General features: G+C 63.3%; 1 protein-coding gene across 3 annotated transcripts; it reads right to left on the bottom strand.

The window, feature by feature from the left end:
• Window positions 1-8,673: 8,673 nt before the first annotated feature.
• LOC309671143 (uncharacterized protein) lies at window positions 8,674-12,472 on the bottom strand. 3 transcript variants are annotated; one of them, XM_082482324.1, is made up of 9 exons: window positions 12,195-12,472; window positions 11,540-11,681; window positions 11,112-11,269; window positions 10,709-10,906; window positions 10,466-10,615; window positions 9,857-10,039; window positions 9,386-9,494; window positions 9,329-9,353; window positions 8,674-8,996 (listed from the first exon to the last, which is right to left on the bottom strand). In XM_082482324.1, the coding sequence occupies exons 4-9, from the start codon at window positions 10,898-10,900 to the stop codon at window positions 8,738-8,740; spliced, it is 918 nt and encodes a 305-aa protein (XP_082338450.1). In that variant the 5' UTR covers window positions 10,901-10,906; window positions 11,112-11,269; window positions 11,540-11,681; window positions 12,195-12,472; the 3' UTR covers window positions 8,674-8,737. The 3 variants fall into 3 exon arrangements, 2 of the variants coding, with proteins under 2 accessions (XP_082338450.1, XP_082338451.1); XR_014269109.1 differs by having other exon boundaries at window positions 9,329-9,494; window positions 10,466-10,632; XM_082482325.1 differs by having other exon boundaries at window positions 9,329-9,494.
• Window positions 12,473-13,595: the final 1,123 nt, after the last annotated feature.

Raw genomic sequence — 13,595 nt, forward strand, 5'->3', positions numbered from 1 at the left:
CAACGTTTCCGCCTGTTCCTTTCACCCGTGTCCCACCCGGTGAGGAAAGGGCAAAGCCCCTTTGGAATCTGACGGGTGATGGACACAACGGACACACGTGGGAAAGAACAGCGATTTACTCCGTGGGGGAGGACTCACAGCTCCTCCTTTCCCTCCCTTCGGGATGACATGTCAACATGGAGGACACGCGGGTATTCACGGAATCAGAACCGTAATAGCACATTTAAATCAATTAATTCTACGCCCGTCGTGGTGCACAGGTCCTGGACACAAACACTGACTTCTACACTACGGTCACCCTCAGAAGGGGGCGAGAGGGTCTCCTGCATCCTCGTACCAATCCCAAATTCCTCACAGCGCCTCCCCGGATCCGAAGGCAAGGAATGCACACACCTTCCTGCCCCCGGTTTGTCCCAAACCAGTGCGGCGCTGCCGCGAGAGCCACCACCGTCCGTGCGAGAGCCGCTCTGGCAGACCACGCTCTGCACGCACAAACTCCAACACGGCGCCTCACAAATAACAGCGGTGAAGGGAAATCAAAAATAAACCCCAAAAGTAGCGCCCCAAAGTCACCCCCTTTTTCTTCCCTGGGGAATTCCCAGGGGCACGGGAACAGCCTGACCGCGGAGCCCGGGATCTTCTTCGGGCTGTGGTCACCGAGAGGCACTCAGAGACCGACCAGAGGAGCCGGGGGCACACGAGGACGGCCATCTCATCCCCTGGCACAGCTCGGGGTGGTCGGAGCCACCAAATCTGAGGGTGCTCGGGGCCGGATTCTATTTCCCCGGTGGTTTGGCTTCACGGAGCCCTCAGGTCTGACCCAGCCCCAGCGGCTGGAGGGGTGTCAGGGCCAGCGGAGGAGGTTTCTGCTCCCGAGGAGAAGCCATCGCCTTCAACTTGGGCACCCGGTTACATTCAACGCCCCTCCAGGTCCCCGCGACCCGGGGAAGAGGTTCCACTCCAAATCCCTGGCAGCGGCGGCGGCGGCCACGTGTTTCACGCTAACGAGCGCTTTCTGAGCCACAGCAAACGCGCTTTGGGAGCCCTCAGTGGCTTTCTTAACGCCGTCTGCCCCAAAGGTGGACCATCGCCAGTGGAGCATCAGCCGGGAGGTGGTGTCTGCCCCGAAGATGGACCGTCGCTGGTGGAGCATCACTCCGGCCCCTCCCGTGGGAATGGTGGGATGGAGGGAGGGATGGAGAGAGGGACCGCAACTCCACCATCAGTGTCTTCCCGCGCGGGGGTGTCCCGGCCACCGGCTGCTGCTGCCGAGGACCCCCCCAGCCTTTGGCAGCCCCGTGGCGAAGGGACCCCCGACCCCCCCATCTCTCCTGCTCATTAGCCGGGGCGAGGGGCCTGGGCTGCTCCTCACCCCCCCAAACCCATCCGCCCCGCAGGGGGAGAGCTGCCCTGGGGGGGACTGGGGCTTTGCCGTCCCCATAGGGATGGCGGGAGGGATGGAGAGAGGGACCGCAACTCCGCCATCAGCATCCTCCGGCGCAGGGGGGTCCCAGCCACCGGCTGCCGCTGCCCGAGGACCCCCACGGTGAAGGAACCCCTGACCGCCCGCTCCCGTCTCCCCCGCTCGTTAGCCGGGGCGAGGGGCCTGGGCTGCTCCTCGCCCCCCCAAACCCATCTCCACGGGGAAACCAGCCCCGCAGTCCCGCCCGGGCCGGCGGGTACCCCGAACCCTGTGCCGGCCCCGCCGAGCGCCCACCGCCCCCGATCCCCCCCCGGCCCCGGGGACGGCACCGGCTGGAGGGGCTGCGGAAGGGGCCGATGGGCCGAGCGCCCCAACTGCCCGTCGGCGGGGGCTCCTCAGGGAGGGGCGGCCCCGTTTCTCCCCACGCGGCACCCCGTTTCTGCTCCGGAGAGCCCTTGGCCCGAAACGGGGGGGCGGGGGGGCTGCCAAAGGGTTTCCAGTAGCGCGCGGCATCTCTCGTGGCGTCCCACCGCCTGACCCCTCCCAGGGAACGTGTCCCCCCCTCAGCATCCTCCCCCACGGGCACGGGCTGCGGCACCCATGTCCCCATCACAGCCATGTCCCCGTCACAGCCATGTCCCCGTCACAGAGATGTCCCCATCACAGTGGGGCGCCTGTGCTGGACAGGGGGTCGGGGGGGGGGGCAAAATGAGCCCTAATTTTCGCTTCTGCCACTTTTCAGCAGCTCAGTGGGCTTTGCTGCTGCTTTGCTCTCTCTTTTTTGCTTTACTTCATTTTGTTGTGTGTGTTTTGGCACGGTTAGTTTATGGGGTTTGGGGTATTTTGGTGTTTTGGTTGGGTTTGGGTTTTTTTTCTTCCCCAGCAGGGGCTTTGCAGGGTCACTTTTGGGGCTTCACCGGCTTTTTTCCCACCACCAGCGGCCCACAGGGTGGGGGGGCTCTGCTGTTCATTCCACTGCTTTTGCACCTCTACTTTTTATTTTCGTGCGTTTCAATTTCATTATCTTTATTTTTATATTTTTGTTGGTTTTTTTTCCCTTTTTATTATATTTTCCCTTTTTTTCCCATCTTTTCCCTTTTTTTCCATCTTTTCCCTTTTTTTCCCATCTTTTCCCTTTTTTTTCATCTTTCCCTTTTTTTTATCTTTTCCCTTTTTTTTCATCTTTTCCCTTTTTTTCCCATCTTTTCCCTTCCCCCCCCCCCTTTTTTTCGCGCTTCGCTCCCAGCAGCCCCTGGGGCAGCCCCACAGCTGCGGCCCCCCCCGCCTGATGGGAACGGGCCCACACGTGGGGCGGCGTTGCCGGGGGCGGCGGTGGGCGCGGGGCGGGGGTCGGGCGCCGCGGCGGAGCCCCCGCCCGCGGCATCTCTCGGCGGCCCCGGGGGTGCCCGTGCCGGCCGTGGGGCGCCCCCCTCGCCCCGCCGCGGGGCTGGAGCTGCCGGCCCGGCCGTGCCGCGCGTCGGGGCGCCCCGAGGGGGCTGCGGGCCCCCGGCGAGGCGAGCCCCCCCCCCCCCCCCCCCCCCGCCCGGGCCGCGGACAAGCGAGACGGCGACGGCGCTCTCCGCGAGGGGCGGCGCGGGAAGGGGCGCCCGAGGGCTCCGGCGGCTGAGGTGGCCTCTGTCCCCCGCGGCGCGGGGGGAGGACGGAGGGGCGCAGGGCCCCCCGAGGCGCCGGGCGGGGGGGGACGTGAGAGCCCCTCTGGTTGCACCGCCCGCCCCGGGCAGGGGCGCGCCGACGGCCCGTGTCTCCCCCCGAAAGGGCCGAGCGGGCGGCGGGAAGAAGGCGAAACGCTGATTTCCTGAGCCGCCGGGAGAGCTGTGGGTCTCGCGCGGGGCGTTTCTCCCCTTTTTGCCATTGAATTCCGCGTCCGTGATGTGCTTAAGCACGTGAGATTGGTCATAAAAAGGCACGTAAAAACTGTAGACTTGATTCATGGAATTTCACTTTTTATTACTCCTCGATTTCCTATTTCCCCCGTTTGTATTCCTGTTTCTCCTTTTTTTCCCTATTTCCCCCCCGTTTGTATTCCTGTTTCTCTTTGTTTTCCTATTTCTCCTCTAGTTCCCATTCCTCTTTCTATTCCTCTTTCTCCTCTATTTGTATTCCTGGTTCTCTCCTCCGTTCCTATTTCTCTTCTTCCCGTATTTCTCCTCTATTTTCCGTTTCTCTTCCTATTCCTCCTCTTTCTCATTTTCCCGTTTCGCCTCTGTTTCCTATTTCTGTTTCTCCTCTATTTGTATTTGTATTCCTATTTCTCTCTCCTCTATTTGCATTGGCATTTCTCTCTCCTCTCTTTCCCATTTCTCTTCCATTTCCCATTTCTCTCCCATTTCTATTCCTTTTCCTCCTCTATCCCACCCCCATCCTCAGCTCCCACTGTGACACCACCCCCGCGCCGTGGAGCCCCGCTCCTGTCTCTCCCCCGGGCCGAGCGGGGGGGAGCGCTGCCGGAGCCCCCCCACGGGGTGTCCCGCCCGCGCCGCTGCGGGGGACGGGGGTCGCGGTCCCGGTTTCCCGCCGGGCAGAGCCGCCACCGCGTCCCGGGGGGGGGGGAGGGGGGGGGGGCCGCGGGCGGGAGGGCGGGCAGCGGGACCCGGGGCGGCCGCCGCCGAGGGCGGGGGGCGGGGCGATATCCCTAAAAGGAGGGGGCGGGGCGGCGCATGCGCAGAGAGCGCAGCATGGCGGCCGCCGGCCCGGCCCCCGCGGGGCTCGGGAACCGCGTCCGGGCTGCGGCGGGGGCCCGGCCGGGACAGCGGCGGCTCCGGAACAGCCCGAGCCCGGCCGGGGGCGGCGCGGCGCGGGGTCCGGCGGGACGGAGCGCCCTTCTGCCCGGCAGCGGCCGGGCCCGGGGTCAGTACGGGAACGGCGCCGGGAACGCGCCGCCTTACGGGGCCGGGGGAGGGGGGGCGCGGACGGGCCCCGCCGGGAACGGGACCGGCACCGGCACCGGCACCGGGAACGGGCCCGCCCCAGCCCGGGGCCGGGACAGACACGGGGGGGGCGGCGCAGGGACGCGCCGGGCGACCGCTCAGCGGGTGGGGGGAGCCGCGGGTGTCCCGTCATGTATTGTGTATGGCCTCGTGCCGCTGTTATCGCTATGGTTATTGTGTTCGCTCCCGGTACCGCGCTATTAAACTGCCTTTGCCTCAACCCACGAGTTTCTGCTCCTTTTTCTGCCCCTTCTCCCCACCCCGGGGGGCAGTGAGGGGGCGGCTGCGGCCAAACCCCGGCCGGAGCCCCGGTCCGGCGCCGGGCAGAGCAGAGCCGGGCGCAGCGGCGGGTTTGGGGCTCAGACGCAGCCCCCGAGTCCGGCGGGTTTGGGGCCGCGGCACACGGAGCCGGGGCAGGTACGCGGGGGGTCGGGGCCGGGACACGGAGACCGCCTCCTGCGCTTGGGGGGCTCCTGTCACCAGCGCAGGGCTCGGAGAGACCCAGTCCCGCGGTTTGGGGGCTGAGACCAAACCCGCCGGCTCAGGCTCTGGGCTCGGTCCCGCGTTTCGCAGTCTCAGGAAAAGAGACTCAGTCCCGCCTGTGTCCGGGGCTCGAAGGCGGCCTCAGAAGCAGAGACCAATGGTGCCTTTTGCAGCTCCAAACCAGAAACTGAGTCCTGTTGGGGGGGGGGGGGGGGGGCTGAAACGGGGCTCATTGAGGCAGTGTGGGGCTCAAAGAGACCAAGTGCTGCGTTTTGGGGGTGCGTGTCAAAATCAGGGCCACTCAGCCAGGTTTTGAGCTGAGAAACAAAGTGCTGCATTTTGGGGTGCGAAACCTGGTTCGTATGGCCAGTTCGAGAGCTCACACAGAGACCAAGTCCTGCGCTCGGGGGCTTGAAGCGGAGACCACATCCCGTGGGCGCAGAAAGAGGGACCAAGTGCTGCATTTTGGGGCTCCAAAACAGGGACCAAATGCTGCGTCTCGAGTGCATCAAAATCAGGGTCCAGGGCCAGGCTTAGAGCCAAGAAACAGGGACTAAGTGCTGCATTTTGGGGCTCCGAAACAGGGACTGAAAGTGCTGTATTTTGGGTGCATCGCCAGGCTTAGAGCTGGGAAACAGAGACTAAGTGCTGCGTTTTGGGGGCTGTAACCCAGGGACACTCAACCAGGTTTTGGGCTCACACAGAGAGATTAAGTGCTGCGTTTGGGCTCAGAAACAGAGACTAAGTGCTGCGAAACCTGGTTCATATGGCCAGTTTGAGAGCTCACACAGAGACCAAGTCCTGCGTTCGGGGGCTTGAAGCAGAGACCCCATCCCGCATGCGTGGGCGCAGAAACAGGGACCAAGTGCTGCGTTTTGGGGCTCAGAAACAGAGACTAAGTGCTACATTTTGGGTGCATGGCCAGGCTTAGAGCTGGGAAACAGAAACTAAAAGTGCTGCGTTTTGGGTGCATCCCAATCAGGGTCCATGGCCAGGCTTAGAGCTGGGAAACAGAGACTAAGTGCTGCGTTTTGGGGTGTGAAACCTGGTTTGTATGGCCAGTTTGAGAGCTCACACAGAGACCAAGTCCTGCGTTCGGGGGCTTGAAGCGGAGACCCCATCCCGTGTGCAGAAACAGGGACCAAGTGCTGCGTTTTGGGGCTCAGAAACAGAGACTAAGTGCTACATTTTGGGTGCATCAAAATCGGGGTCCATGGCCAGGCTTAGAGCTGGGAAACAGAGACTAAGTGCTGCGTTTTGGGGGCTGGAACCCAGGGACACTCAACCAGGTTTTGGGCTCACACACAGAGACTAAGTGCTGCGTTTTGGGGTGTGAAACCTGGTTCGTATGGCCAGTTTGGGAGCTCACACAGAGACCAAGTCCTGCGTTCGGGGGCTTGAAGCGGAGACCCCATCCCGCGTGCTTGGGCGCAGAAACAGGGACCAAGTGCTGCGTTTTGGGTGCATCAAAACCAGGGTCCATGCCTAGAGCTGAGAAACAGGGACTAAGTGCTGCGTTTTGGGGCTCAGAAACAGAGACTAAGTGCTGCATTTTGGGGTGTGAAACCTGGTTCGTATGGCCAGTTTGGGAGCTCACTCACAGCGACCGAGTGCTGCCTTCGGGGGGGAGCAGCAGAGCCCCGGCCCTGTGTGTGTGGGGGGGTCTAAGCACGGCTCACGTTGCGGGTTTCAGGGCTCGGGCAGAGGCACCGAGTCCCGCGTTGGGCGCTCCTGAACCCGGGGCTCATCCGGCCCGTGTCAGCGCCGCGGAGCGGAGCCCCGGCCCCGCGTGTGGAGCTGCAGCCCGGGCTCCCGCGGCCCCCTCCGTGCTCCCCCCGGGCCCCGCGGCTGTTCCTGGGTCCTCCCGGGGGCGGCAGCGCCCGCAGCCCCTCTCCGCTCCCGGGAATCCGTGCTGGAGCCCCGCACCGGGGGCTGCCCCAGGATGGGCCCACCCCCGTCCCCCGCCGGTCCCACACTTTATTCACCGCCCGCACGAAGCCGCCGCCGCCGTTCTTCCGCCACCGGTTCCCCGCGGGGCCGTGCCGGGAGCCCCGCGGACACCCCCGGCCCCGCGCAGGCAGGAGCGGGCAGCGCCGGACTTGGGCCCCGCGGCCGCTCCCCGCCCGGGCCCGGCCCCGGAGCGCGGCTCCTCCTGCCCGCGGTGCCGGCACGGGGGCGGCCAGGCCGGGCTCGGGGAAGGCCGGCACCGGTCTCGGCCCCGGCCCGGGACCCACCCAGGGAGAGGGGAACACCGGCCGGGTCCCCCCCACCGGCCCCAGCAGGGCCCCAGCTCCCCGCGCCCGCGAGGCCGAAGCCTGGCCCCGGCCCCCGGCCCAGCCGCCTCACGGCCCACGGCCCCCAGCCCAGCCGCCCCACGGTCCCCGGCTCCGCGCAGCACCGAGAGAAGCCCCCGGGCCGGGGCTCCATCCTCGCATCCCGCCCCGGGACAGTCCTACCGCCGCGCTCGGAGTCACCGCCGCTCTGGCGGGGGAAGAGGCGGCGCGTGCGCGGGGCGGGGCGGAAGGGGCGGGGCGGGAGGCGCGCAGGCGCGGGGCGGGGCCCAGCACAGGTGTGCGGGGCGGGGCCTCGTGGCGCATGCGCAGCTTGTTTCCCGGCGCAGGTGCGCGGGGCGGGGCGGGTCCGGCGCCCCAGGGCGCGTGCGCGGGGCGGGGCCGAGGGCATTTGAGCCGCGACGTCGGCTGTTCTCCCCATTTGCTCGTTCTCTCCCGGTTCCGTCGCCCGCGGCCCCGGGGCGGCAGCGTCCGGGCCGGGCTCCCCCGGCGGGGCCAGGTGAGGCGCGGGGAGCGCGGCCCGCGGCCCGCAGCGGGCGGCGTCGGGGCCGGTGAGTGCCGGTGGCTCCGCGGAGGAGGCGGCGGGGCTCGGGGCGGCGGCCAATAAAGCCCGGAGGGCCGGAGCCCGGCGCCCCCAGCCCTCGCCCGCGGCCCCCCGGGGCCGGGCCCGCCCCGCGGGTCCCCCCGTTCCGTTGCCCAGTGGCGTCCGGGCCCGCGGGAGCCCGCGCGGGGCAGGGGGGGTTCGGGGCTGGTGCGGGGCTGCGGGGAGTGGAGAGCCGGGGCCGGTGCTGGGGCCGAGCGGTGGGTGCGGGGGCCGTGAGCCCCGGGCCGGGCCGGTTCTGGGGCTCGGAGCGGCAGCGGGGGGGTTCGGGGCTGAGGAGCGTCAGGTTTAGGCTCAGGAGCAGATTCGGGGCTCAGCACCGGGCGCCGGGGGGGGTCGGGGCTCAGGAGCGGCCACCGGGGCAGCTTTAGGCTCAGTACAGGGTTCGGGGCTTAGAACGGGGCACTGGGGCAGTTCTGGGGCTCAGGACCACACACCGGGGCAGGTTCGGGGCTCACACAGGGGTTGGGAAGCAGCTCTGGGGCGCAGGGGCAGAGCCCGGGGACTCTGAAGCTCAGACAAAGGCTCAGTTGTGTATTTTCAGTGCTTGAAAATGCCGGCGGAGCGCTGTGGTTCTGGGGCTCAGAAAACCCACTAAGTGCTGCGTTTTTGGGACTTGGAAACGGAGGCTGTGTCGGCCGTTTTCAGCCCCCAAAACAGTGGCTGGGGGGGGGCTTTGGGCGGGTGGGAGATGGGGGTGGGTGGGAGGGAGATGGGAGGGCTTTGGGATGCGGGTGGGGGGTGGTGGGAGGGTGTTTGGGTGCTGGGTGGGAGGGGAGGGGAGGCAGGGTGCGTGGACCCCCACCGGAGGTGGGGGTCCGGTCGCGTTGGTCCCCGAATTTAGGGACGCCGGCATGCACCAGGCAAAAATCAACGCATGAGATAGTCTCTGGGCGAAAAAGCACTTTTCCCACTGTTTGTGTGTCCAACTCTTTATTCAAGGGGGGTACAACCCCCGGAATAGTTAGTGTACAATTATGACAGTTCATATTCATATACAAGTTATGACAGTGATTGATTTACGACCTCGGCTAAAGCCGAGAGCCTTTAACAAGCATGAGCTGTAGTCGGCTGGAGCTGGAACCCAGGAGGAGTTGAGGCAGGAACAAACAAGCTGGAACCATCCAGGAGCTGGACTGAAACCGGAGCAGAAACAAACTGGAGCCGCAGCCAAACTGGAACCAAAGATACGCTGAAGCAGCAAACCAAGCTGGAGCCAGAACTGCTCCGGAGATGAAACCAAGCCGGACCTGGAAAAAAAATGGGTACAGAAAGTGCTATGGTTCAGCCCCGCACAGCCCTTCACTCACCCCAGTGGGACAGAAAATAACAATAATTGCATATACAAAAACAGGTGATGCACAACGCAATTGCCCATCCCCAGCTGTGCAAACACTGCGCAACAAAAACTAAACCACCCCTGTGTGTCACCAACACTGATTCCAGCTCAAACCCGAACCACAGTCCCATACAAACTACTATTAAGAAAATTAACTGTACCCCAGCTGAAACCAGAACAGAAACAATGACCTGGAGCTGCAAATAGGCTGCATCAGAAACAAAACGAGCAGAAATAACTAACCTGAGGCTGTAAACGAGCTGGAGCCACAATGAAGAGGAGCTGAAACAAGCTGGAGCGGTCCATCAGCTGGACTGAAACCAGGGGAGAAACGAGCTGGAGCAGCACCCAACTGGAACCAAAACTGCTCCGGCGATGAAACCAAGCTGGAGCCATCCAGGAGCTGGAGCTGGAAAAAAATGGGTAGAGAAAGCGCTGTGGTTCAGCCCGGCAGCAGCTGAGCCCCGCACAGCCCTTCATGGTGCGACAGAAAATAACAATAATAATAGAATATACAAAAGCAGGTGATGCACAATGCAATTGCCCATCCCCAGCTGTGCAAGCGCTGCGCAGCAAAAACTAAACCATAACTGTATGTCACCAACACTGGTTCCAGCACAAACCCGAACCACAGCCCTGTACAAACTACTGCGAAGAAAATTAACTGTATCCCAGCCGAAACCAGGACAGAAACAATGACCTGGAGCTGCAAATGAGCTGGAACCATCCAGAAGCTGCATCAGAATCAAAAGAGGGACAGAAACAACTAACCTGAGGCTGTAAATGAGCTGGTGCCACAATGAAGAGGAGCTGAAACGAGCCAGAGCCATCCGTCAGCTGGACAAACCAGAGCATAAACAAACTGGAGCCATCCAGGAGCTGGAGCCGCAGCCAAACTGGAACCGAAGATGCGGTGAAGCAGCAAACCGAGCTGGAGGCATCCAGGAGCTGGACCTGGAAAAAAATGGGTGCAGAAAGTGCTGTGGTTCAGCCCAGCAGCAGCTGAGCCCCGCACAGCCCTTCGCTCACCCCAGTGGGACAGGGAAAAACCCATCTCAAAGTCATGGGTTGAAATAAAGACAGGACATAAATAAGACAGAAAAAAAAAAAAGAATATAAAGGAACAAGTGATGCAATTACTTACTGCCCCGACCCATCCCCAGCTGGGCAAGCACTGCTTAGTGGAAACTAAACCATCCCTGTGTGTCACCAACACTGGTTCCAGCACAAACCCGAACCACAGCCCCATACAAATTACTGTGAATAAAATTAACTCTACTCCAGCTGAAACCAGGACAGAAACAATGACCTGGAGCTACAAACGAGCTGGAACCATCCACGAGCTGGACCAGAAACAAAACAGGGACAGAAACAACCAACCTGAAGCCGCAAATGAGCTGCAGCCACAACAAAGAGGAGCTGAAACAATTTGGAGCCCTCCATGAGCTGGAGCCGTCCATTAGCTGGACTGAAACCGGAGCAGAAGCCAACGGGAGCCAAAACTGAACTCGAGCCGTCCAGGAGCTGGACCTGAAACAAACAGGAGCCTGAACCCACAAATGAAAACGAACCGGGGCTCAAACCAAGGTGGACCTGAAACAAACGGGGGCACCAACAACTGACCTGAAGCTGTACTGAGCTGGAGTGTGCAGGGTCTGCGGGCGGGCACAGGCCAGGCTGTCCCCTGTCCCCAGCCAGGCACAGGGCAGGCAGCAGCATCGGCCTCGGCGCAGGCAGCCCGGCTCCTTCCTGGGGCTCCACACCCCACACATGTCCCAGCATGGCTGGGGCTCCTCTGTCCATCTGTCCGTCCATCCGTCTCTGCACGGGAGAGAGGTGGGACAACCAGCTCCTGGTGGCACTGCACAGCCCAGAGAGCCCCCGGAGCTGCTGCCCCGCAAACCTGCGGCCGCCTGGCCATGGGCAGCCCCTGGAGTCTGTCTGGCCACAGTCACTTCTCTGTGACACCAGCAAACACCAGGAAGGTTTTAAAGCCGCGTCAGAGGGGCTGGGATGCCAGCGTCACCTCAGATGTCCCAGTGTGTCCTTTATCCTTCAGGGACAGCTCTCAGCTTCCACATGGCAAAGTCCTCATGTCCAGGGCCGGGCCGTCCTTTAGTCTGTTTTACTTCAGCACGAACACCACCCACGTCTCCAGTAAGACGCTGTGGTGTAGAATGGGAACTAGAACAGATTAGCAAAGTTAACACGCTTTCATACAATAATGATCAACTGATGTCATCATTAGGAAAGGGCATTTTCTTAACACACCCCAGGCAGGGGGGTACACGCAGCACACGCCACTACCTGGAGCCACTCCTGGGGCTCCCCTGAGGCTGCTTAGAGTGAGTCCTGCAGGGAGGCATCAGCCCCCGGGATCAGACCCCCAGGAGCTCCCTCCGCTCCCACACCCTGAGCAAAGTCACCACAGGTGCCACCAAAGTCCTCACTCACCAGTGGTCGGAGCAGCCACGCTGCATCTGCCCATGGTCACTTGTGGACTCCTGGCAGAAACCCAGCTGCCGAGAGACTGCAGGGTCAGGCACACAGACGAGAAGGGCTCGGAGAGGGACGCGGACAATAAAACACTTATTTCCTGGGGAAAAAAAAAAGCGTGGTAAAAATGATTGCACAAATACAACAACTGCTGTGAAGTCAAATCTTTAACCTTTACTTCTTAACCATAACCCACAGGCAGCAAGCACACACTTTCTAAGTTGGTAAACAGCTGCTTAAACACATTAGCTAATAAACTGTGCTAGCCAAAAGGAAACAAAAATGCATTTAATTATACCCTTAATCTCATCATAAACTCCTATGGAAAAGCTGTTCCTGTTTTGCAGAACCGCTGCAGCAGTTCTGGTCCCAGCCCTGCTGCCCCCAGCAGTGCAGGGGACACATTCCCTGCCAACCCCAGCCCTGCTGGGAACCAGCTCAGCTCTTGGGGTTTTGCTGGAAGGAACAAAAAAACATTCCTCAAATTAACAGCCAAAACCTGGAGCTGAGAACCAGAAGAAACTGTGGACAAACCCAGGCAACAGCAGACAGGTGGAGCCAATTAAGGTGCCTCCAGCTCTCGGTGGGTCTCCTCCTGCCTCCTGATACTCACGGTGATTAGGGCAGTAACGAGCGCCTCTGCTTCCCGAAAAAAACATGCCATGGTGTCCAGGGAATGTCCCGCCTGTGCAGTCCAAACCGTCCTGGCCTGTCCAGGGCTGGAAACGGGCACAGCCCAGAGCAAACCTGATAAAACGTCTCCTTTTGGGATCCTGCCAAATCCAGCAGTACTCACCTTACACGGGGACCATAAAACCTGCAAGAAAAATGCGTCAACTCCCCCAAAGGAGAGCCCGGACACGGCTCCAGCACTGCTGCAGAGCCTGTGCCCACCCGTGCCCGCCACCCCCCGAGAGTCCTCGCGGCCGTACCCCCACCCCAGAGCCCCCCGTGCCCCGTCCCCCGACTGCTTTGGGGATGCGCAGCGGCAGCGGGGCTGTCGGCAGGGGAGGGTTGCTCCCAGGGCCGGTCACCCCCGGGGCCTCGCAACCAGTGGCCCTCCCTCCGCACGGGGACCGCACACCCCCCGGCCGGGCCCTCCCGGGGCTGCCCCGGCACAGAGCTGCCCCCCCACAGGGCCCCGACCCGGGGGGCGCCCAGACACCCCCGGCCCCGGGCCCCACCGCCCCACAGCCTGCCCCGGGAAGGGGGGGGGGGGGCAAACACCCCCTCAGGGCCCGGCCCCCCCGGCCCAGACCCCCTCACCGCGCCCGGGGTTCGCCAGGGGCCCGGCGGGCCCCCCCCCTCGCCCCGCCAGGACCTCCGCGTGCCGCCCATTGCCGCGCGCCGCTCCCCACGCGGCGGCGCCCCCTGGCGGTGACAAGCGGTACCGCGCGCCGGGGCTTCTTGTAGCCTCGGGGCGGTCGGCGCGCACCTGACGCGCGGGGGCGACCCCCGCCCGGCGCCGACCAATCGGCGGTGCCGGCGCCGGCGGGGAACAGCCAATGGCGAGGAGGGGCGGGAGCGGGCCCGGGCAGGGGCGCCGCCTAGCGGAGGAGCGGCGGCACCGCCGCCCGCGGCGAAGAATCCGCCCAATAGGCCCCAATTCTCGGGGTTTTCCCCTCGGAAGGAGGGAACGAATCATCCCACCGCCAGGCCCCTCTGTCCCGGGGGAGGCGTGAGGGCACCTGTGTGAGCCGACTCGGGCGGGACGCCCCGGGTGCGCGTCACTTGAGCGGGTTTGCAGTCCTCCTGGCCCATCTTCCAGTGCTTTCCCACAGACGGCGAAGCACGAGCAGCCAACCTGTGACGGGGGCCGGGGGGGGAAACAGCAGCGTCACCTCCTTCCAGACAGACAGACGCGTTGCTGCAGCTCCTTCAGCTGATACTGCTCCGGGTTTGATCCCCCGACGCGGGGTAACCGCCCACACGGACCGGAGAGCTGCGGTTTGTGCTTTTTCCCCATTGAACTTCAATTCGCAACACCGTTCCAACGCTGTCATCTCCTCTAGAT

The sequence above is a fragment of the Vanellus vanellus genome, assembly GCF_965231255.1.
Source record: "Vanellus vanellus genome assembly, chromosome: 4".
NCBI classification, from domain to species: domain Eukaryota; kingdom Metazoa; phylum Chordata; class Aves; order Charadriiformes; family Charadriidae; genus Vanellus; species Vanellus vanellus.